Below are 25,985 nucleotides of genomic sequence, written 5' to 3' on the forward strand. Positions count from 1 at the left end.
AAAGGACTGGAAACCAGCGTTCCAGAACCAAAATGGTGAACCAATTGTGTTTATAAAACATTGAAGGATCTTTTTATTACTCTTTAATCTTATACTTTTGCAGTGACGTTGCTGGATATATAGGCGGTGAATTCAAGAAACCTTTCTTTCGTTTTCACATCAGTGAAGTTTGATCGAGGACAAAGGATTTTGGACAAACTGGAGTTTGTTTACGTCTGCTTCTGTTGCCAAGTGGTTTGCGGCGTGCATAATTTCACTATAATTTGGAGGTGTATTTCTTGAAGATCTCGGCAATCAATCTCGGAGAAAGGCTTATGTGACTTTTGGAGATACCAGGGGCAAGTTACACGGAAATCACACAAATGTTTTCTTTCAAGATGTCCCAAAACAGCTGTTGTCTTTTCAGCAATCACGTTACGAAAGAGGTTTTTTGTCAGTGGATTACTGTTATAGTATAAGTAATCATCTTCTTGTAGATACAGGACCGCTTTGAGTATTATTCTTTTGCTGGAACAATGTCTTTACGTACCAGGATCAATGGCTTCACTGCCTGGGTGAATCTTAGGCTGACGCCATCAGGTCATTTTATGCATAACATCCTGACAGACCTTCTGAAGGGGTATAATATGAAGGTGCTTCTTGAAAGTAAGTATTCCTGTACAAAAGAAAATAAACAAGGAAACTCTGCTAATCGGCACTTTTTTGGCCCCCAGAAGGGTGCAATCAATTTTTTTTAGCAGAAATCTTATCAATCTAACCACAGCACCAACAGACCCCCAGGGGCAGGGGTATACTCCCTTATGTAAGCTATATAGGTATGTGGAGTGCCAAAGAGTATGGTTTTTTGGCTGTATTGGTCTGGAATAGGGTATACATTTTAATCAAAAATTTTTCTCTGAAAAGTCAGAAAATGGGACGGGTATGAATTTCACAGAAACGGGTATGGATTATTTCTAGAAACCAGCTCTGAAATGGGAATGAATTCTTAATGCCCCTATGCAGTCATTTTAAGGATAGTCATATTTGTGGGGAGGAGAGAAATATGACTATCCTAAAACAACTGCGTGGGAGGATTAATGCCAAACTTGGTGAGGATTGGTGATGTTGATCGTGTTGTCATGGTGCCCATTTTAAAGATGCAGTTAGTATACAGTGTAGCTGTATCTCGTCCACAGAGGCTCCTTCAGAAAAAAAAAGTGAAAAGAAAGAAATGGGAAAAAGCGTCATTCCAGCATTTCCCATGCTCCTCATTTTTCACTCTTGAATCTCTCTTTAGTCTCTCTCTTAGTCGCTTGAACATAAGAGCGGTTTCTGGGGAGGAGAGAGAGCAATAGAATTAGCCTATCAATTTGGGCAAAATAGATTGTCTTTAAGGTGACAGTTATATTTTTGATCTTCCCAGGTCTAACTGGTAAACCACTGGAGAAACTGCAAAGTTTTGATGGGTAGGTACAAATCATTATACATCTGTTAAAAATCCTCTGGAGGGTCTTGGGAAATCTTAAAGTTAATCTTATTAAATATTCTGCCAGTTTTTTGTTTGTTTTTTTTTTTGTTTCACTAGTGATTAGGGTAAATTTAACCTTTCATATTATTAATTCCAGGTTGACCCAACAACAAAAGACAACAAGAGTTGAGTGGATAGTAAAAGAACTAAAACAATCGTAAGTTGAATTTACATTTAAGAATATTGAACGTCTATTTTATCGATTAAATTTCATGCTTTCCAGGCTATAATTTTTTGGTTTTAAGCCTTGAATCATTGGATAACTGACAGAAGGACTGTTGTATTGTGAATGAGTTGATCATGAGCTCTATTTGCAGATCACCCATAACCTCGATCAAGGTAGCATAAAGGCAACCATAGTTCTGCTGTTGCAGTTAATGAAGGTTTACAACTGCACTTGTTTAACTCAATATTAATAATTTTATATTAAATTATCTTGACAGGAAGATAATTCCAAAGGACACTTATGTGGATTCTAGAATGTTTGCCATGAGATGTGCAGACCAGGTAATTAGTCAGAACGACATATACATGTAGACTTAAAGTATATATGACAGAATTTTATTTGCTTGATGAAATGTTAAATAAATGTTGTTCTCGTATGAAAATAAAAAAAAAACTCCCTATCAATTTTACTTCACCAACCAATATGTTAAGATAAAAAAAATCTTTCTTTAACAGGTGTTTGATTTATTATGGTGTCTGGTGTGTCATGATATTTGGTTCGTCTGGGAGCGATCAGAATTCCTTCAGCAAGCTGAAGGACAAATGCTCACATCCAAGGCTTTCTCAGTAAGTACATTGAATGGTATACCTGTAATCAGTCCCCATTACTTGGTTTATGATGATAATATTATACACTTAATGTATGGTCCCGAGGGAAACAGTTAGTTTTGTTTTCCCGAGAGTCATGATGTTTCCCAAGACGAAGTCAAGGGAAACATCAGGACTTGAGGGAAAACAAAACTAACTAGTTTCTCGAGGGATCATACATTAAGTGCTTTGTTATATATCTACAAACAAACAACTGAGAGGGCAACAACTGCGGAATTGTATCCCCGTCAGGATACCTTTGTATTTGATCAGGGGCACGTGACCAAGAATCAACCAATCACAGTGCTCGTTTTGTTGAGTGAAAGTCTCCTAGGTATATAGCAATATGTTTTAATCAAAATCCACCAAAAACATTAATAACAGCAATAAACAATAAAATGATCCTAATTGAATAAAGGGTGTGGTAAAGTGGTGTGGAGTTCATGTCATTGAATATTTTTTGCTGGAAGTTTGGCAGGTGTATTAATTTTGCAATTTTATGGTACTTAAATATAAATTTGCTGGACGGTTATAATTTTTAAATTTAGAAGTAAGTACACTGCTTTTATTTTAAAGTGGACACCTCCTCCCCCACCACCTAAGACGCCAACGCATAAAGTTGAGAAGTCCATGCTGTCAGGATTCGGATCCAAATCACTGATCCGTACACCAGTAGATAGCCCAGAGGTGAGAACATTTTTATGAGATTAAAATGAATATAAGCACTTGGCTTGCCAAGGAGAATTTTAAATTATTATTTTACACAGTTTTGATGTAAAAAGATGAAAGTGGCCAGTCCATACCTAATTATTTTAAAATCAAAGCTTCAACACTTACTTTGTCATTTTAATACTTTCTGACAAACCCAAAGTGACGTCTGGCACATGCATTTCTACTACAAGAGATCGACAACGAAACATATTCAGAACAGTTTATTTGTGCGTTGTGTGGTCCCCTGTATTCAAAGGTTTTGTAATGTTATTTCCAGCAGGTCTATAATTTTTCACACACTTGTAGTTGTTTAACGATCCTTGTTTTATGAAATTTCAGTTACCATCTCCCAGTCCAACAAGCACCAGGTACATGTTTTAATGTAATAAAACAATCATGGTTAAATTTTAGTTAAAATCATGATAATAATGATCAGTGGCAAGATCCAGGGGTACAAAGGCATGACATATAGGCTAAAATAAGGATTTTTTTTAAATTTAAGTTTATTTGATGTGAAATAGTCTAATCAGTATTGTGTTTATTCATTAATGGTAACAACATTTTTTAGACATAATTTTTTTGAATTTATTCTTAATCTTTCTTTCAAATCAAGGTCTCCAAAATAGCTTTGTTGTATGATTGGGATATGCTGTAACAGAAAAAACCTTCCAGACCAATTAATTGTAACACATAGATCTAAATAGCATCCCATCCAGGGGAGGAGTTAAGTAATACTCCTAGTCACTTCATATCCTGTGGTGGACAAGCATCCTATCCAGGGAGGAGTTTTGATGACCTAGTTTCTTCATGCTAAACCATCCTGATCTCAAACTAATGCAAGCTATCTCTGGCTTAGATTTGCTTTTTTTTTTCTTTTTCTTTTTTTTTTTTTACTATCATCATACTTTAATTACTGTGGTGATCATTATAACATTTAATAACCTTGACAGGTCAGATAATATGGTGACTAAGAGACGCAGAACAAAGAACTTCCCTTCTCCAGAGTACTGCATTCTAGACATGGTGAATGCCCACCTTAAAATGAACAGAGAAGGACGCAAGCTCACAAGGGGTGTTTTGGTAGGTATCAAAGACCATCAGAGTTCCAACTTGAAAGGAAAATTGCAAGAGCGATGAATTTATGTAGTAAAATAACTACTGTAACATTCATTTTTCATAGTTTTGCTTAACTTACAGTTACATAAATTTATTTAAAGATTTCATACATAAGATATGACTAAAAATAATACAGTAGCAATAGTGTCTTTCAAATCTTTCAGTAAAGCGTATATTTTCTTGTTTCTGCAGAGTTTAAGTGACCTAACAGATAGCAGGTATGTGTGTTGATAAAAATATAAAATATCTATAATACAACATTCAATGACATATTTTCACCCAACCAGAAATTTACTAGTCTTTTCATTTTTTTTTTTTTTTTTTTTCAATCTGAGAGGAATTCTGTGCCTGGAAAATTATCAGCATTTTTAAGCAGCGATGTTATTTACAGTGTTTGAAATTTGAATTGTGAAAAAAGAACTGTTCAGTGACTACTCAAACTTGAAGACTGGAGTAAAGTACTGTTATAAAATGATCCAAATTGTTAGGAACAAATCGTCTTCATCATGCCCAAATCTTTCTGGTTTATGAGAAGCATGACATATTACCTACTACGTTGGTAATCCGTCAAATGACGACTTTTGTAACTCAGTTTTCCTTCATACTTAGGGTGCTTTGTGCTCTGGTAAATTCATTTGTTCCAGAAACATTCACAACAGAAGTCTTGCTAAATGACAGGTGGGTCACGAACTTAAAACTAACATCTCTTATGAACTAGTTAAAATGAAACAAGGAACATGTATTAGTATAAGGCAACTAGAAGTCACAAGAGGCTCAATTTACCTCATGGAGTTCTTGCTAAGTCCTAAACATTTTCTTCCTGGAAAATTCTCTTCTTACAGCTACTGCCAGAATATTCTTAGAAAACTTTATTTTGGTCCAGTCAAATGAAGCTGTTTTCTGTTTGAAAAATAAAAACTTAGTGGTCATTAAGCATGAACATTGCTTTACTTATACTGCACAATGAATCAGCTATATTTGGTGAAGGAATGCTTGGTTTTATCAACAGAGTTGATAAGGTAATTTGGTTATTGTGAAGAGTTTTTAGCACTTTATGGTGGCCAAATTACCTGTTATCAACTCTGTCTTGATAAAACCAAGCATCTGTTTCTACACCCCACCGACGCAGTACCACAGTTTATTTAGAAACTAACATTTGGTGGAAAAACCTGGTATGATATAAACTTCAAAACTCATTAATAATTCATAAGCCCATTGACCTATCAAATGGTGGATAGTACATCACGTGCAGTGACTTTGTATAGATAAACCTCCTCCTTATTAGTATACGGTGTTTTATCAGCTGATAAAACACTCCTCATTAGTTCTCAAACGCATAATATTATTGTTATGAACTCTATTGACACACGCTTTTTCAGGAATGTTTTTGAAGCCGTTCAAAAAACTCGCATCACGTGTTTTATTGGGTCCAAAACCACTCGGCTGCGCCTTCTGGTTTTAAACCCGATAAAACACTCCTGCTCGTTTTCTAAACATTACTTATTTGCCGGCTCCTAAAAAAATCCCAGGGTCTCTCTTGTTCCTATCACCTAGTCCTCCTCTCTCTCGCTCACTCAGGGGAATGGGAAGAGGAGAGAACCTAGAAGCGAGTTTGGTGTATGAACCCTGATTATGATGATGAATGCTTATTTTACTCCTCAGGTGGACAATAAACCTTGCCCTAACAACTGCAAATCAGATGTTTAAATCGTCAAATCCTTTTGACTCCCAAGACTTAGTTGAGGTACCATAAATCAAGTACTTGTGTCTAACTTTTTGAAGCTTCATTGTTGCAACAACAAAATGATAATGCTATAGAGAAAGGCCGAGATCCATAGCTTAAGGTCCTTTTAGTTCTAGAAAAGCTAGTAAAATTTCCATGTCTTGATTGCTAAACTTTAGGTATGAACTGGTAAAAAAGAATACATTCAGTTTTCTTGCTGGCTAAGGTGCTATTTAATATTTATTATTATTTTATTTACTTGTAGGGTGATATTATGGCTGTGTGCTGTTATTTTGCATTTTTCTTCATGAGCGGATACAAATATCGGCAATCCAGAGCAGTGCTAAAAAGATTGGTGAGTGTTGTAAATGTATGGTCTCGTTCAGTCTGCGCTGCAGGCCCAAGAAAAATATTGGGCGCGCTCCCTACCTTGCGCACAAGTAAGTATACAGGTACTGCGTAGCATCGGGATTAAAAAGAGTAGGGAGCTTAAGCAACGACGACGGCGACGACAAGGACAACGCCGCAAAACAATAGGTTTAATAAACAAAAACAATCGCTCTGCACGTGCGTTTTACATTTTGGTAGATATCTTTGCCGTCCTCTGCAAAACAAAAACGTGAAATGACCAAATTCTAGATTTTTTGGAGAACGTGAGCACACGACGTTGAATTTTTCATTTTCTTTCTTAACTTGAGCGCCACTCCTACCAATTTGGTTCGTGGATAGTTCACTCTAGAAGTTGAGCGAGTTGAAATAATCGCGAAGTAGCACAAATGAAATAAAGTTATATTTTCAGGTGTCGTTGCCGTCGTCGTTGCTTAAGCTCCCTAGTATTGCAGTACAGTACCTCTGCTTCAAAACAACAATTTGTCTTTTTTTCTAGCTGAATAGTTTTGTGCAAAACCATGTATAGTTTTTGCCTTGAAAATAGGATTGCTCCGAACAGCTCTTTATTAGACTTCGGCTTTAGTCGTGTTATGAGCCGAAAAGAGTTACCGACGAACGACGAAGTCGCGAGGAGACTGGCTGGACTCCCACGAAAACAGACTCTAAGAAAAAATATTCAATATTTATTTCGAAGAACGAGCGTGTTATTTGTTTTGCAGGATGAGCTAAACGTTTTAAAAATTGGAATCAAAGACGAGATGGACCAGTTTCCCTCTCTGATCACAAACGTCAAAGATCTGAAGAGAAAGAAAGAACTAGAGAATCTCATGTCTGTCTACGATGAAGGTACAGTTGTAGAAATTAGAAATTTGTTTTTCATTTCTGAACGTCACTGTAATTTCTGTTGTTTTATTCCCCTAAACCTCTAGCCAAGCTAGAATTTTAAAATATTACTATTCACTATTTTGTTTCAGAAATTCAGTTTCTGGAAATGAATTATGACATTGTCAAATGTAACATATGGATGAGACAGGTGGCAGAGATACAAAATAAGGTGAAATGAACATTATATTACTGCAATAATTCTATCATTTTTGTTTTAAGATTCAGACTAAAACTGACAGTGGTAAGAGGACTTGCCTCCCACCATTGTGGCTCGGGGTCATTTGTGGGTTGAGTTTGTTGTTGGCTCTCGTCCTTGCTCCGAGAGGTTTTTTTCCGGGTACGCCGGTTTTGCCCTCTCCTCAAAAACCAACATTTCCAAATTCCAATTCGATCAGGATTATTGTCAAGCACTTTATCATGAGTCTCTGGCTCAGGAGATTGCGCAAGCACTACCCGTGTTATTGACATTGAATAATTTACTTTACTTTATCTACTCTACTCTACTCTACTCTACTCTACTCTACTCTACTCTACTCTACTCTACTCTACTCTACTCTACTCTACTCTACTCTACTCTACTCTACTCTACTCTACTCTACTCTACTCTACTCTACTCTACTCTACTCTACTCTACTCTACTCTACTCTACTCTACTCTACTCTACTCTACTCTACTCTACTCTACTCTACTCTACTCTACTCTACTCTACTCTACTCTACTCTACTCTACTCTACTCTACTCTACTCTACTCTACTCTACTCTACTCTACTCTACTCTACTCTACTCTACTCTACTCTACTCTCCACTCTCCGCTCTCCGCTCTCCACTCTCCACTCTCCACTCCTCTCTGCTCTCTGCTCTCTCCTCTCCGCTCTCCGCTCTCCGCTCTCCGCTCTCCGCTCTCCGCTCTCCGCTCTCCGCTCTCCGCTCTCCGCTCTCCGCTCTCCGCTCTCCGCTCTCTACTCTCTACTCTCTACTCTCTACTCTCCTCTACTCTACTCTACTCTACTCTACTCTACTTTACTTTACATCTCAACGTTTCTTGTTACAGTGCAGAGCAATAGTCGCGGAGAAAATAGTCCAGAGGTTTGATGTCGTCAAAGTTCCAAGGTGATTAACTGCTACATTTGAACCGCACGGGATTTTGATTTCGTTGTTGTCAGAGCATTCTGTCGACAAAAAGGTTCTTGCCATAGTTTAGATTCTTCACGTACCTAATTTGACACAACTGTCAGTTCCTTTTAGATTGTTTTCCAGGTGTTCAGATAGTTGAAAGCGGCGCGAAGAAAACTGCTATGCGAGTGAATGATAATTACCTGGGGGCGGAGACTTCTCGTTTTCAGTTCGCGCCGCTCCCCCAATTAGGGAACTTACGTAGCGACGACAGCACCACCAACGAAAACGCCACTTGAAAATAAACGTTACTTCGCTTGTGCTACTTCGCGATTATTTCAACTCGTTCAACTTTTACAGAAACGGCAAACTACCCAGGAACCAAATTGGTAGCAGCAGGATTCAAGTTAAAAAAGGGAATGAAAAATTCACCGTCGTATGCTGACGTTCTCCACAAAATCTTAAATTTGGTCTACGTAGTTGTTTTGCAGAGGACGGCACAGAAATGTACCAAAATTTAAAACGAACGTGCAGAACGATTGGTTTTGCTCATTAAACCTGTTGCAACGACAACGCCGCAAAACAAGAGGTTCGATAACGCTCTGCTCGTGCGTTTTAAATTTCGATACATTTCATTGCCGTCCTCTACAAAACAACAACGTGAAATAACCACATTCAAGGTTTTGTGGAGAACTTGAGCACACGACGGTGAATTTTTCATCTTCTTTCTTAACTTGAACGCGTTGAACGAGTTGAAATAATGGCGCGAAGTAGCACAAATAAAATAAAGTTACATTTTCAAAAGATGTTTTGGCGCAGGTAACCGAAGCGTAATATAATAGTTTGTATGGCGTTAAAATTCGATCGAAAATTAATCAACATTTCTTCGAAAACCCATAAAAATTACAATTAAGTCTAAAACAGCTTACCTGGTGTGTTTTGCTGTTTTTTCATGACTTCTCAGAGCTTCCAAACACCGTTTTGAGCGGGTTATCTCTCTGCGGCTGGTCCACGTGCAGCTCTGTACTATGTAAATGAGAAGGTTGGAAGACTTGAAGTCCAATTTGAATGAAATTTGGCCCGTCATGTGCAGGAGAGCATTTCGTTAACCTTGCTAAAATTCGCTTGAGACTCAAGCACATGCTTTCCTGCCTCACCACATGCCAAGAACGATGATGTGCGGTCCTTCCAGAGAAACTCATTCCCGGAGAAGTTCATTTATTAAGACACAGGCATTCGTTGAACACAAAGTAGTTGAATTGAATTCAAATCGGCCGCCATTTTTGCCGCACAATATACGTGTCGCAGGAATGTCATGGTACGAGTACTAAAATTTGCCTGACTAGGGGAATCCACGTGAAACCTTTGGCTTGCAACAAACTACCCTCCCCCCCTCCCCCCCTTCCCGGCTAAGTGTAGTTTTTTACCAGCCAGCTTTGTCTGGCATGACAGCCGGGAGGGGATGTGTGTGTAGTTTGTTGGGAGCTGGGCGTTCAGCTGCTAAAGGCCGTGTATTTCGTCTTGCTTTCTTTCTCCACCCCAACTGAAATTTCTGCATGGAAATAAAACGAAAAGTTGTTTCGCCTTCTAGGATCTTCCTCCCTCAATGTAAACAGCCCAAAGTTCCCTGGTGGCACGCGGCGCGAAGAAAATGGCTATGCGAGCGAATGTTAATTAGGTGGAGGAGAATTCTCGTTTGTTTATGGGTACATTTTTTTTTCGCTTCGCTCCTGCACTATCTGAACGCTTGGAACGCGCTAATTCGTTTAAGTCGCTTTCAAGTCATACGCTGCTTAACATACTTACAGCATTCTTAGTGATACTACAGATAGTGAATATACAGTGCACGAATTGTTTAATTAATCTCAAGGCGAAGAAAATACAAGCCACACAAAATGCAAGTACATACATAAAAATTATTTTCACTCGAATTTTAGAGTAGCTGATAGCTTGTGTCTTCGAGTATAATTAAAAGAAATACATATACAAAACCAAACAAAAAAGGAAAATAAATAAAACGATGTGAAATTTACAATTTCCCTCCTAAATGTGTTCGTTTCCGTACAAGTTCGTATTTTGTCTGGGAGAGAATTCTACAGTTTTGCCCAGAGATACTTCTTCCACTAGTCAATTGAAAACCGGTCTGAAGAATGGTTTTACAGATGTGTCTGAAGAGCCTACTGGTGTCAAGTTAATATATGCACACTCATAATCTTTGATAACTGCTTGTATACGCTTTACCCGATCTTATTCTAATCACAGGAATGTCACAATCAACGATTTAGCAGTGGATCTGGTCATTAATCTGGTAAGACCAATTTTATTTAACTCTGTTATTGTTGTTGTTTTAATTATAGTGTTTGTCTTATACAAGTTGGTGCATAATTTACAGCAAATCTTTGAAAAGCGCCAGCACATTCTTTCATATTTTTTGTTCTCTTCCCAGAGCCTAACTTGCGGCACAGGTTTTTACAGCAGCAAGGTCCATGAAACTGTTTGGAAAGGCCGAAAGCTTGTGCTGAGAGACAAAGAAACAGGTGAGAAAAAGGGGCAATGTGGCAGCTCTCATAAGGTCTCATATGATTGGCGTGCAACCCTTCCAGAAAACAACAGAACAATACTCCCAACCCTAAAAACACTAGTAGCTGATACAAGCTTACAAGAGCTGCTACAGTACTGTGGACGGATAGTGCGAATCACATTCAAGTACTGTAGACCACGGTGAATTGGGTGTTTTTATATTACGTTTTTTCTCAGCAGTGTAGCACTGGTCATGACCGCAGATATGCCCCGTCCTCTCTCTCTATTCCGATCGCTTCTAAGTGAAGCACAGGACATCTACAGTCTTATTCCACTTGTCTCCGGCGATCGTGTACTTTTCCTTTATGACCAATCCTACTTAAATATTTTTAAAATATAATTTCTTAAGCCACGTCGTTCGTATATCTGTCTTGTGTCGTATCTTTGTTCTGTGGAGAGATTTAGCATCGCGTTTACGGCAAACGGCAAACGCCAGGCTGAAATTTAGACGAACCCCTAAGAACGTCTGCGTGGGAGGCTACCCAGTCGGCGACAGCTATCGAGCAAACACGAAAAAGAGAGAAGTGAGTACGAGAAACACGAGTTTATGCATTTTAGAACAAACAGCGGCTTGAGGTTTCCCGTTTTGCGTTAGCCGTAAACGCGAAGCTAAATCTCTTTAACAACGCGTCATTTCACGTTATAACTTTGTTATCGCAGGAGAGTTTTATGACGATTTCTCTGGAAATTCAGAGGGTAAGACTCTTTTTTTCTTTCTCTTTCCAATAATTATATCAGTTCTACAAATGTTTTGCCTCGTTTTGTTATTTTCGTAATGTATTTGTCTTTCTTTAGAAACCGTCAGACAAATGCTTGGCTTAGATGAAGAACAGGTTGTAGAAATAAGTGGTGATAATCCAAAATATGAGGTAAGTTAAATTAGTAAATAACGTAAAATGATAAGGATTTTATGGCTCATGTTACGACTGATTAATGATGGTAATAAGAGGGATCAGCTAAAATCGATTAGTTTAATCAGTAATCTAGGTACGTTTTGAGTTTCAAAAAACGACCCCGAAATGAGACAACCTTTTTTTGCGCAAATTGCTTTGGTTTGTTCAAACTTTTCTCTCTTCTTTTATTTCAGATTTACTTTGAAAGCTCGTCGAGGAACAAGACATTAAAAGCTGGATCCTGGTATGTTACCAGACCGCTCTGTAGTGGATTACAAACAAAAGAGTGCAGACAGATAACTATGCTTTTGAGAGCAACTAAGCTATGAGAAATTTCTTATTTTTTTAGTGATCTGAGTAGAGCGAACAAAACACGCGATCGCCCGTGAAAATAGCCTCCCTCGCGGGAGACGATTTTGCGTGATCTCGCGTGTTTTGCTCGCTTTACCAACCCTGAGAAAAATAAGTCGCAGTCTAGTGAGAAACTGAGCGGCGTTATAGAAGTAAAGTGAGCCCTGCGTGTGTCTATGGTTCACGAAGTGCGAAGCGACTAGATTTTTCAATAGGCCATTCCCGAGTTGCTGTGAACCTCATTATGAAAGCGAGGCTAAGTGCAAAGCTTTTCTTATGAAAATTTGTTGTCATTCATATGCAAACAAAACTAATTTTCATATGAAAAGTTTTGCACGTAGCCTCGCTTTCATAATGAGGTTCACAGCAACTCGGAAATGGTCTATGAGCTAGCCAGTGACGGGATATGCTTATCTACATAGAAAAATAATAATAATTAAAAGTAGGAATTTATCTATTTCCTCAGGTTTCTCTACCAGATATTCCCTGGGACAACGCTGCAGTGTCAAAGACTGTTATTCAAGGCAGCAAAGACAGGAGAACTCGATACTGTGCAAAAACTGGTACGGAAAAGTCTTGTTATTATTGAAGTAGTTGGCGGCCGGCAAGAATGTTTCTACTCGACACAAACGGGTTCTCTGTTGAACAGTTTTTGGAAGCACGAATTTGAGAAATTCTTGATTGTCTCAGCGGTTGCTGTTTTTGACGTGTGCTCGAGAAGACATGAAAATCTCCTCCGTGCGCGTCAGGACTCTCAGGATTAAGAATACTAAATCAGTTATATAAACATCATAAGGTGTCTAACCTTGTTTTGGAGTATCTATTGTAGGAATAACCCATGCCTCACCTGCCTGTGCTTATCGTTTGGGTTATGGTAGTACTAGTAAACGTGTGTTCGCTTACTTCGTTCATGTTTAGCATCCTTCAGAGCACAGCTCTTTACCATGGTGACATCTTGCCGTTATCAATTCAGCCTATGTTTTGCGCTCTTTCATGGGGCGACCTGTACCATTTGTAACGTCTCACATGGTTGGTGGAAAGGACAAAAGAACGAACAACAGAACAATGCTCCCAGCCATAAAAAACAACGCAGCTGCAGTTATCAGGGTCCAGTGAAAATAGAGCTTTTGAAGGGTGTAGATCTACTGTCTTTCATAATTCGCAAACTCAGAATCTAATTTTTTCCCCTGTTTTCGACAGGTGGCGTTCTTTAATTCAGACACGGGCTTTATTAAGTCGAAGGAGCACGGATCGGGCAACACGGCTCTTCATATGGCCTGCAGACATGGACACTTTGTAAGTTTCGCCATGAAGCGAAACTCTAATGTTGACTGAGCAAATACAGTGATCAATCTGTTTCTTTCTTGCGTGATATTTTGAGTAGTTACGTAGGGAACAATAACGTTTCCTGTAAAATTTGGCATTACATGAGTTTTTTTTAATCGATTGTTAGTTTCAAACAGTATTCGTAGACCTGGGTCACCCGGTTTGTGTCCTGGTATGTCGTAGCCTTGGTAACGAACATTTCCTTTGTCCCCTCCCTCCTCACCCTCCATTTCTCTCTCCCCGTGCCCCCCCCCCCCCTCCAGTTCCCTTTTGGGTTGAGCTTATGTTTATTGGGTCGTACCTATAAACCAGTCTTTACTAGTGTTTACAGAGAAGACAAGGATTTGAGGTTGTTTACATTTTGAATAGCAGTGAAGTTAAAACTGAAACTCCAGAATAATGTTCGTAAAAATTCGTCGGTTGGCATCGTTGACGCGCCACAGCACGGAGGAATGTAAGTGGCTGGGTACTGGGTGATAACTTTGTGTGCTTTGTGCTTATTTCAGGATATTGTGCTGTATCTACTGGAGAACGGTGCTGACATTGATATGTTTAACAATCACCACAATACACCATTTTTCCTTGCCACTGAAAGTTTGCAAAAAGAGATATGTGAGGTAAATAAAATGTTATAATACAAAATGTAACCAAACGCGCATCATCCTGATTCCAAAAGGGACATTCCCAGTTCTCCCACCAGACGTACGAACTTCTGATTGTCACCTGAGATTTGCTGTAGCTTTGAAATATAAACAAGTCACTGGATGATAGATGTATTTTTTCAGTCAGTGACACAGGCATACTCGAAAAAAGAAAATCCGAGTTCTCCCAACAGTAGTCGAACGTAGTCACTGGATATCCAAATATCAGGAACACATTATAAAGTGAAGATGATTAGCGATGTCGAAGATGAAAATGGATTGCCGTATGAACACACGCCGCTTGCGTTTATACGGGCTATCTTGGGATTTTAAATGTGAATTAGGGAGAAACGAAGACTCGGAAAAAAAATCCGAGTCCCAGATGGGATTTTAACCCACGCCGGACCCTCCGTGATCTAGTCGGATGCTCTAACCACTGAGCTACTGGAATTGGGTATCAAATTTCTGTTGGGATTAGAGGTTGGGTTTTCTGGTTCACGCTCGCGTCGCAATCGAACAGTATGGCAGGCAGTGATGATAAATGAATTCAGCATATCGAGAGATCTACAGGCTTCACTGAAAGAGATTTAGTGCGACAATATTCCCTCCTAACTTGTTTATATCGGCACTCTGGCATTCAGCTTCTGAGAAGTACGTGTTAGTGCAATCCAACTTTGTTCAGTCATTCACTGTACTTTCGCGAGATTGGCATTCAATATCTCAAGACATTCAACTTCTATTTGTGTAGGACCGGTGTCTGAATTTGGCAATGTTTGAGAAAAGCTACAGCGCATCTCTACAGAAATAGGAAAACGCGAAATCCAACCGATGTTCATGCACTGTGATAGCCTCGCAAGCGAGTAATGCTCGCGCTGGGATTACGTCACAGGATTACGCAACAATGCAGATTTGCGACGTCAACGACAAAGCCTGGTTTTTCTACTCGCGATCCTCGTCCGAGTAAATTCAAAGCACGACAATCGATGTTTTCATGTGTTGGATTCACGTGGTAACACACTGACCCGTTCTTTGTTTGTTTATAGCTTTTGATTGAATGGGGAGCCGAAGTGATGAAACGAAACAAGAGTAGCAAGACAGCATTTGATCTAATGCGTCATTATGAACTCAAGAAAGTCCTGGAAGGTAAGTACGCTTGTGTCACTCACTGAATAATACATCATTCTCATTCATTCGCCATCACATTTATTCCATTGCGCTTATGCCACACATCATTGACATTCAAATCCTAGCAGTATGATAATACTTTATTGAATAAGATAATACTTTATTGAACACTCCCCACAGAGGCTTTTTGGTGATCAATACAACATGTTTAAAATGAAAATAAGGTATATTAATTATATATACATATAAGAACGATACATAAAAGGTAGAAAATTACTTATTAAGTCTATAAATACCTAAGTGTCCCGCAATATATGCTTAAGTTTACGCTTAAAAACCTCAGGATTTTCACTAAGTTTAAGTATGCAGGATGTTTGTCCCATGAACCTAGTTTAATGGCCTTAGCTCCCACGAGTCTCCTGTAGCTCAGTGGTAGAGCATCCGAACTAGTAATCGGAAGGTCATAGCTTCGACTCCTGATAGGAGCACTCGGAATTTTCGAGTATACCTATCAGTATGTCACTCACTGATTAACGCACCATTCTCACTCCTGGAAGGTATTGCCAGCCACTGAACGTCTTTATTGTCATTACGTATGGCGGGAACTTATGAACGGTGTATCCTTATTCACAACAATTTTGCGCTATTTATGACTATCTGGGAAGAGTCAGATCTTAGCAAGGGATATTGGAATCCATAAAGAAAGTTGGGGGTAACTACGCATTTTTCAGAGATAATCAAGCAACAATAGGGACCTTGAGATCAGAGTACGACTACAAGATTGAGCAGGAGCACGACTTTCAAATTTCAAATCAGTCATATCCCCAGAACTCTCGCTCCTTCCCGTTGTTTACCAGCAGATAAGGAGACCCTAGAAACAAGATTGGTGTAGCAAGCGGTTATCTAAACCACGCAAACTAGATTTGAAAAGTTGTACTCGTACTCAATCTGGTTCTCCTAGTCGAATCTGAAGGTACCTATTCATATTCTCGAGGGTACTTGGAACTGTTTTATGTCGAATATAATTTTTGAAATGAACTCCTCATGTATGAGCATGGAGCATTAAGCCGGTAATGACGAGTGCTTTCCTCCAAATTTCAGGGAAGTATAAAGAATGGCAAGAACTTGTTCCTCGGCTGATATCAGGAGATATTAAGAAGCTGACTGAGGTGGTGGACGAGCATCACAGGAGAGAAAAGATGCTGGCTAGTTTAAGAAGCAGGTAGGTCTAATCCTCGCGTTTCACCAGAAAAAATGTCGACTTCGGTTGTAAGGGCGGTTTTCAAATATTTGTCCCCACAAACCAGATTAAATGGCCGAGTTGTCTGTCAAGTTTTAAGAAGTAGATTTTCTTGATTTCTAAATTCGTCAGATTAAACGCCGTTGTAACTACCCTAGTAGTATGTTTAGTTACTTAGCAACCTACTTTGTTTCAATGTAAGAGGAAAGGGTTTCGGCGATCCCTTCGACTCTGATCTCTGTTAAGAAATGATCCTGGTTTCCTCCCACAAAAGACCTATCTTTTCCAAAGCTGATGTAAGCCCCCTTTTGCGAGGTGATTTTTGGCCTTCCCCATGTACCTTTCCCTGGTTTATCAGTCCAGTCCGGTGACTGTTCTGTGTTGTTTTTCATTTCCTTTCTTTTGTGCCTAGGGCCAAGGCCCCCAGGCAATATGTATGTGATCATACCACTTTGGAATTTCTGGTAAACAAAGCAAATGTTTGACGTCACAATAGCACATTCTGATATAGCGCGTGCGCGTGCGCCTGGAGATGTGCTCAATGAGATGAATCAGTTTGGCCACAGTTTAGAAGCCGTAAATTCTCATTCCTAACTACTAGACGATTAAGGCAAACCACCGAGGAGGTGGTTGCTATAATAAGATTTCCTGTGCACGCCAACATAATTGATTATAGTTAAATTTGTACTGTAAACCAATATGTACAGTGCTATAAAGCTATCGCAGTTGTATTCACACGTGGCTTTCACCCTAGGAACATGTACTCATTGCAGACCTATTTTAAAGTTCACGTGACAGTTTAATATTTTTTGTTTGGTTTGTTTGTCAGGTGCGTCAGCGGTAGCACTCTGCTTCACACGGCATCTTTTTTTGGCGCCATTCCAGTCATCAAGGTACATATTTCAAAAGTATTTATCTGTTTTCACACCGTTGAACTGGCCGGCCCTACCCTGTTAAAATTTTTTTTTGCGTTTGCCTTATAGTGGTTCACACCAATGTTGGCTTACGTTGCGTGTTTGCGTTATAGCAGTTCACACGAATGTTCACTTGCGTTCGCGTTCGTGTTTGCGTTTGCGTCGCATGTATGAACCACAAGCCCTAGCGCCCTAAGCTTCAAGAGATCATAATCCTGCCATAACGAAAGCTCATGGCAGGGAATTGTTCCCGATGCGAATATTTTCAGCTGTATTCCCTGCTCAAGCCAATGCAGTGATGTAACTCCATTTTAACCCAACAGTTACGAACAGAGCTTTTTAAACGGCAACTTTCTTGTACTTGTCACGTGACGAACCTTTCTTTCGTTCCCAGACCCTCCTCTCCGAGGGTGTTGACGTTAATATCTTGGACTACAAGGGAGCCACGCCTCTTCACAGGGCCAAAGATGCCGCAACTGTTGAGGTAATGTACTCCTGGTCATAATTCTTGTTAAATCCAACAACCGGACGCACTTTCCTTTTATTTTTAATGCTGGTTAACGGATTCCAATTTGTCCTGTTGATTTCTATCGTTGTTTACCTTCGCAGTTGCTGCTTGAGGCAGGATCAAACATCGACAGTGTCGACCAGGATGGTAACACACCGCTGCATGTGAAGTGTTACGGGGAGAGTGGTGAAGTCACAGACTTGGAGTGTATAGAAAAGATGGTGAGCACACTCATGCCAATGATATTGACTGCCACAGCACTACCAATGATATCAACTGCAACAAACCGTCGAGGGAGCCCTAGCAACGATGACGGCAGCGAAAACGTCACTATTAAAATGAATTCGCATTGTTTCAAACATCGTTGCGATTATTCCATCATTTCCTGGAGTTGAATTCTTGGAGACCGCTCCCAAGTTTAGAAAGAGAAAGACAAATTCGTCGTCCTGTGTTTACGTCCTCCTTAAAACGTCCCATCAGGAAATTCCACGTCCTAGTCGTGAAGTGGTAGCAAAGAAATGTGCCAAAAAGTGTAGAGTTGTTGTTTTGGTTCGCTGTTTTGACGTTCTCGTTACCGCCGCCGTCGTCGGTGCTAACGCTCCCTGTTGTTTGCAGTTCATGGCGTCCTCATCCCCCTGTTTTAATTTTTTCTCTTATTATAAGAAATAGGTAAGCTATTTTGTTTTCTTATTTCTGCAGTTAATGAAAGCAGCTCCACTGAACATTAGAAACAACCGTGTAAGTACAACCACGTCTTGCCTGCAGTGAAACACAAAGGCTACAAACGGGGCTCAAACGATCTTTCTTTGTTTCTCGAAAGTTTGCTTTATCAACAGAATTCATTCGCTCTGACGAAGGGTTAACGCTCGAAATCTCCGCACTCGAATCTCTTTACGGTGGCAAATGACCTTATCAACGCTGTTGATAAAACCAAACATTCGTTTCTACTCCCCACCAATGCAGCAACACAGTTTCTGTAGAAACTAACCCCCTGAGCCCAGTTGTTCAAAGCCCGATTAAAGTGCACCTCACCCCAAAATTTTTTTTTCGCTTAAATAAATCTTTGCACCTGTTCGAAACGCATTGAGCCTTTTTGCGCCTTTTTTCAACCAAATCTTGACTTTTTATAGGCTGTAAAAGTTACGAAATCTAGCCATCAGCTGTCCCATGACCGAGCTAGTAAGGGGCATGGGTCTATTCCTTACATGACGTCACAAACTGCTTTGCATGCATTTTCACAAAGACTTAATACAATGCAAATCAGTTTGTGACATAAAGTAAGGAATAGACCCATGCCCCTTACTAGCTCGGTCATGGGACAGATGATGGCTAGATTTCGTAACTTTTACAGCCTATAAAAAGTCAAGATTTGGTTGAAAAAGGCACCAAATAGCGCAATATGTTTCGAACAGGTGCAAAGATTTATTTAAGAGAAAAAAAATTGGGGCTAGGTGCACTTTAAGCTAATCCTGGGTTAACGTGAACTTTGATTCGAGCTTAATTACTAATCAATGAAGACTCTTCAAAAAGATTTTTTGTTCCTCAGTTTTGACTTAGACTTTTCTATGCCCCTAGCTTCAAACTAGCTTTTAAAAACATTTTTAGTGAGCGAGATCAAAACCTCGGTTAATTTTTATCGTGGATTAGCGTTAATCGGCTTTCGAACAACCGGGCTCTGATCTATTTCTTGGTATCCCTCCACTTCATTCGCTTCTTTTGTTTGTTTTTGTTGTCGTTTTTTTTTAATTTGGGGTTTTTGTCTTCATTAGGATTTGATGCCGATTCACTGTTGCGCCATGCAAGGTCGAATAGACGCCATTCAGGCTCTGCTGTTCTTTGACACCGAGGAAAGCATCAAGCGAAACTTAGAAATGGAAAACGAGGTACTTAGCAAAACTGTACCGGAGTTAACTGAAATATTAAACTCGTTCTCTTCTAATGCTTATTGGTTTGCTTTTTTGTTTCCTGCAACAGAAAACTCCTCCCAGTCTCCTTCATTTGTCTGTGGCTAACGACTTTCTTGACTGCGCGAAATGGTAATGAAATAGTGAGCCTTAATAAATTGTGAAAAAAAAATATCTATATTTAAATAGTGCCAATTCTACAAAAAAAAAACATTTGCGCTTTACACAATTACTTAAAACACCCTAACTAAAACAGTTTAGACTATGTTTAACAAATAAAACCACGTTCTAAGCCAGTTTCAATTTTAGCAACAATCATATCTTCAGTTCAGTTCAGTTCAGTTCAGTTCAGTTTATTTTTGCCAGTATTTTTACACATATCATTACAAGATAACATTGTCTACTGCCGACGGTAACTAAAAGGCTTGCATCCCAGACAAGAAAACTATTTATCTACTTAAAATAAACCACTTATAAACAGATTTGGAGGCGCGAGGCTAATACTTGTCTTAAGCCGGGGGCTAAGTTAGACTCTGTTTAAATAACTGGCCCAAAGGGTCAGTTATTAAAAGGCAGTTTAGACGGCGTTTAAAAAAACCACGTTCTAAGCCGTGTTCAATTTTGCCAACAGTCATATCCAAACATTGTCTGCTGCTGACGGTAACAAGAAGGCTTGCATCCCAGACTAGAAAACTATTTATCTACTTAAAATAAACCACTTATAAACAGATTTGAAGGCCCACTGATTGTCTTAAGCCGCGGTCTAAGTTTGACTCTGTTTAAATAACTGGTCCTAACAATGTAAAAATACAATAAGGTAATTAATATAAAACTAATCAAATCAAATTACAATGTATTAAATTGAGAAAGAACGCGAAAGAAGAAAACTGCAAATGTGTGATGTATTGAAAGAATCATTCTTTCCATTTTTTTTTTTTTTTTATTATTATTTCTTTTCAGGTTGGCGGATAACAAATTCGAATTTAAGGAGAAAGAAACAGATCTTCTTGTACATAAGATCCTCCTTGAAGAGATTCCTTGGTAAGAAATGGCAAAAAGCATTTAATAGTGTTGGAGTAGACTTCGCATTTTTTTTTCCGCATGACTTTGGAAACATTATAGCCAGGGGTGCCTCTCTCCGGAACCTCCCGGAAAAACTATTTTAAGAGCACAATGTTCATTTATTTACCCGTATTAGCCTCCTACTCTTTCCTTTAAGAGATTAATCGATACCGCCAGGGAGCAAAATAGGGAACTAAACAACGACGATGCCGCAAAAATAGGTTTAATGAGAAAAAACAATCGCTCTGCACGTGTGTTTTACATTTTGGTACATTTCTTTGCCGTCCTCTGCTAAACAACAACGCGAAATGACCACATTTAAGGTTTTGTGGAGAACGTGAAGACGCGACGGTAAATTTTTCATTTTCTTTCTTAACTTGTACGCCACTCCAACCAATTTGGTTCCTGGGTAGTTCGTCGTTTTTGTGAGAAGTTGAACGAGTTAAAATAATCGCGAAGTAGCACAAATGATGTAAAGTTGTATTTTCTAGGGACGTTTTCGTTGGCGTTTCCGTCGTCGCTGAAGGGGAGGGATCATGGGGTTTTTGATATCTTTTGTTAAATATGATGAAATAAGACCTTCAATCAGCTGCAAATAATTCTAGAATGACGAGAGGACAACAACAACAACAACAACATATCCTTTATTTAAACACGGTGGGGTTTAAAGCTCAGAGCTTGTGGGGTCGTGTGAAAGGAAAGGAAAGAAATCATTTCAATTCTTGAAACTCGTGATCTGTTCTAGCGCATTTTGGAACAAAAGCGAGAACTTGAAAAACATTAGCCTAATATTTTTCAAGTCTCGATCCATACCGGCCTACTCTGTCTCTGGGCAGAGGCACTAATCGACAGTTTTATTGCACTGGGGTGATAATTTATAATAAACTTGACAATTATTTTGTTTGTTTCTGCTGACTGACAAACATTTTTGGGTTTTGAAATGACAGCAAATTTGCATGATACTTCAACTTTAAGTTCCCTAATTAATTAGTTCAGAACTCGATATGATGACCATGATAATGATACTCCCTGTTTGTTTGTCTGTTGTTGTCCAGTGACAATCGTGTGGAGACAGTGAGATTCCTGCTGCAGAAGGGTGCATCCGTGAATCCTACCTACCCTGGAGGAAACACGTAAGAACTTTTTTCAATGTGTGAAATTGGACCATTCGTAGGAAAGAACAGAGACAGAAGCACAGTACAGAAGCTGTTTGTTGCCATATTTTTGAAAGCTTTTGCAATGGCGGAAAAGTAAATATCCCGCGACGAGTTGTATGCAACCGAACTCTACTGCGCATGTTTCCCAGCTGACTTTCATGTTTTAACGCTTTTCAGTGCTCTTCATCTCACGGCCGGCCTACCAAATGCTTCGGACCTGCTTGAATTGCTGCTGTCCTTTGACGCTGATGTAGATGCCATGAATGATGATCTGTGTACGCCGCTATTTTACTCTACCCAAGCTAACAACCTGTATGCTGCCAGCCTACTGCTAAATCACGGAGCCAATGTAAGATCAAGGAACTTACAAGGTGAGACAGATACGTCCTTAAAAATTTAATCTTGTCTCTCTTTCCTTCTCTTTCCTATACATCCTGCTTGGATTAAAATCAGGGGAAATCCGCAACCTCTCCCTGGGAACGAGGCTGGGGAAACCCGCTGAATGCAACAGCAATTACTTCGCACAGCGGATCTTTTCCATCAAAAATCACTTTGTGTATGAAGGAGTTGAGAGGTCCCTCTCATGAAAACAACTACAGTAGCTGGTTGAACCTTCCAGGGAAAGCCAGCTCCTTGTATAAAACTTAACTGAGCACTACCCCGGAGGGGGAGTGGTTTGCCGTATCTTCAATCGCCTTTCATTGACGTTTTGTTGCCTTTCAGGGTTGACCGCCTTCGATTTTATCTCTGATTTTGAAGAGTGGATTGAATGTGGTTATTTCAATGAAGAAATTAAAGCTCGATTAAAGGGTAAGCTAATGTTTATACAAGTAATTGAAACATTTTATGTGCGGCCGTTGACAAGCGTGCATGTAGTTGCGTCCCCGTTTTGGCTTTTGCTCCTTTAAGTGGCTGAGAAGTCGACACTTTGAAGGTCTTTGGAAGTTTGCACGTTTGCAACTTAAACTAAAGTTTTTATCTCACCGAACGCAAAAGATATAAAGTTCATTTTTTGATGATCACTATACTAAAAGGTGCAAGAAACGTTCAAACGTCAAGTAAATTTTCCTCATTAATTTCACCGTGAAAATCATCATCTTCAACATCATCATCATCATCGGCATCTTTATTTAAAAACACGGTAAATACATCAAGCATTAACAATTTAATATAAAAGCTACAACTTATTACGAAAGACTATGTATACAGATTAATCAAAATTAAAATGGAAAAAGTTAAAGTAAGTTTACTTAATACTTGCACTTTGAAAATGTGCTTTACAAAGAGATGATTCATCGTGAAATTTTGTTCTTACAGCATACAGTCTCAAACATGCGAGAGACCTGGTACGAGCCATTACCAAGAAAGTCAAGAACCAACCACCGCCTCCTACGTCACGGCTTCCTTCAAGGAGAACCCAGCCTGCTTTGCCGGCAGTCGGCGCTGGTCACGTGCCTATGCTTCTCCCGCCAATCCGGAAAGGAGCAACAAGTTATACTGGGCCATGAAGATTTATAAATATCAAGCCAGCGATCAATTAACTTGATAGTAGGCTCGTTCGTGAAGGAAAAGAATAAGGCTTCCCTCCGCCTCCTCGGAATTTACCCAACAACAACAATTTATTTACAGATTCAGATTATATAAAGGGCTTGTCCCGCAAATAGCCACTCTCTCTTGGGCATGTGGTGTGCCACTGCTTCAGTTGTCAAACTTTGAGTCCTCTGCTGTATGGTGGCTCTTCATGGTTCCCATCCCTACAATTGACCATGCCTGACGTTTCTGTTTCCGAAGAATTTGTTGCCAAGCAACGTGTCGTAACTTTATGACGACAGCTGACGTGGTAACGCTCAGTATGTTTGTGTAGCTTTCTGATTAGCTAACATGAAGTGGAGACTTCAAATAGTCTTCAAATACCCACCGAAGATTATCAACAACGGCTTTCATTTCTTCGCCTGCCCCTTCTAGGTTCCCGTTTTATTTATTCAATTAAAAAATGACTGTATGTACTGTAGGCTTTGGTAGTAATTAACTTTTTATGTAAAACATAAGAAGATTTAGTTTCCAACAGCTTCCAATGAATTCTTAAAATTTAAAGTGTGCAAAAATATTTTGCTTCGAGACTATTTTAATGTAATTAAAGTGTATTTTTGTAAAAAGTGATGTAAAGAAAGAACTTATTCAGGTGTCAACGGTTGTAATAAAAATACTTTTGCGTGATTATTTGTGTGACGTTTTTCCGAAAATAGTGTTCATAAAAACGAGCTCCCTCCCTTCGTGCTCCGCGCTCTGTCTATGCACTTGAAGCGCGCGTCCAGTTCCCCATTCTTGAGAATGCCACGCTACAAATTTTGGATCGATCGGTCGGAGTAATGACGTAGAGACCGGAAACGCCAGTTATGGTCACAGGACCAAGGTTAAGGCGGGGGTACACCTGAAAGCCGTGTTCACGCCTCTTAAAATCGGTTAACTGGAAATATCTCGTTCGCGTTTCAAGCAATACGAAAACCCTATGCTCATTACACAAATCAATGTTTTGGGGTGTTTTGTAAATTTTTGGGTGATTTTTAGGTATATTTGGGAGGAGATAGTTTTTCTTAAATGAGTAGTAAAATTAAGAGAAATAAGAAATATTGAAGATTTAGTGAAGTTTTAAAATTAGAATTTGTAGTTAATATTTTTAAAATAGACGGATTCCAAGTTAGTCCACTAACAACCTGGGGTGCTCTTGCGTGGGTATCAACTGTCTGTTAGTGTTCCAAAAATCTTTTTCTTTCCTCTATCCATTCTTAAAACCTCTTCAAATTTCACTCAAATTCGGGTGTACCCCCGCCTTAACTGCATGATGTCTTGGGAAAAAATATTATCAGCCTGATTGATATAGCTTTCAAGGAGACTTAATATTACTATTATATTTTCACTTCTGTGCTAATCGTTTCTAAAGCTCAAAATCTAGCAATAAGTTCACTCGTCAGATTTGAGCAACCCAAACTACGTGCAGTATTACTAAGCGGAAAAATAAAGTAGGGATGGCCTCATTGTCATGGACTTCAGCTTACCAAAGCCTGTAGACTTGCTTACAAGTCGAGCTTAGAGAGCAACTGAGAAAGTCTACAAAGCCTGATTTACTTGTGTTACTGAGGATGACGACTTCCACGAATGTTTAAGGTATATTCAATTTCCAGAAATAGATGGCCATTTCTGGAAATAAACCTTTGGAAGTAGCTTAAAACTCACAGATTGCGCAGATTACAAAACAGGGGCACCCAACGGATCGTTTCGGTAAATTATCTGTTCGTAAGGACCTTCATTAATCCCCTACAATTTTCTAAAGGGAATTTTCACCTCGAACTTTCGTGATATGGGAAATTTAAGGCCTGGTGTTTTCGGATTGATAAAAATGTCGTTTTAGGCCGAAAAAAGGTCAGCTAAGATTTTCGGAAAGGAAATAAGACCTAGGGTTTTCGGGAAAGGGACAAAGGATGACCTAGTAATTTCGAAAAGACTCAAGTTCCCCTAGAATGACCGAACAGATAAAAATATTATAGCGCTGCCTAAAATGAACCCACAGAGCTTTAAAGGCACTCCAGATAGCCTGAAATAGCGTTTCAAAGGATCTGAGAGAAAACTGTCGTTGGGTGCCCCTGTACAAAAGGGTCCCACGCAATTCTCGGAAAAGGGTACTATAATAGTGAAATCGTGACACTTCACGGGACACAGTTATTTCTCGACGTCACATTATAGAGCAAGTGGACTTGGGAATTAAAAAAAAGGTTCATATTAACTGTTTTTGTGACATCGTTTAGTGGATAGCGTTAAGGATGGAGAGCGCTTCGTCTGTTCTAACGGATGCAAAGTTTCTTAACGGCTACTTTACCCGTTAAACGGATGCTGGATTTTCCTAACGGCTTACTAAGCCGCTCTAACGGCTACCAAATTCTCTTTAACGGTTACGCTAACGGTTCTAACGGTTTGATGTGAACGTTTAACGGGTACGCTAAAGGCTCTAACGTTTTTGGTACAGTTCTT

The 25,985-nt window shown here is 39.4% G+C and overlaps 1 protein-coding gene across 1 annotated transcript; it reads left to right on the plus strand.

Moving 5' to 3' along the window:
* Positions 1-21: 21 nt before the first annotated feature.
* LOC146451994 (uncharacterized) lies at positions 22-24,176 on the plus strand. The gene is made up of 36 exons (XM_085098206.1): positions 22-645; positions 1,403-1,445; positions 1,605-1,664; positions 1,951-2,014; positions 2,189-2,299; positions 2,897-3,007; positions 3,371-3,399; positions 3,982-4,111; positions 4,340-4,365; positions 4,757-4,825; positions 5,810-5,891; positions 6,136-6,225; positions 6,980-7,106; positions 7,235-7,314; positions 8,197-8,255; positions 10,521-10,566; positions 10,705-10,795; positions 11,499-11,534; positions 11,634-11,707; positions 11,926-11,975; positions 12,549-12,645; positions 13,283-13,378; positions 13,915-14,025; positions 15,093-15,192; positions 16,276-16,396; positions 17,244-17,307; positions 17,723-17,812; positions 17,938-18,057; positions 18,536-18,574; positions 19,606-19,719; positions 19,811-19,872; positions 20,701-20,781; positions 21,858-21,935; positions 22,137-22,330; positions 22,683-22,769; positions 23,277-24,176. The coding sequence occupies exons 1-36, from the start codon at positions 516-518 to the stop codon at positions 23,465-23,467; spliced, it is 3,153 nt and encodes a 1,050-aa protein (XP_084954332.1). The 5' UTR covers positions 22-515; the 3' UTR covers positions 23,468-24,176.
* Positions 24,177-25,985: the final 1,809 nt, after the last annotated feature.

This window comes from Pavona decussata, unplaced genomic scaffold (assembly GCF_977016875.1).
Source record: "Pavona decussata unplaced genomic scaffold, jaPavDecu1.1 SCAFFOLD_381, whole genome shotgun sequence".
Classification (NCBI taxonomy): Eukaryota; Metazoa; Cnidaria; class Anthozoa; order Scleractinia; family Agariciidae; genus Pavona; species Pavona decussata.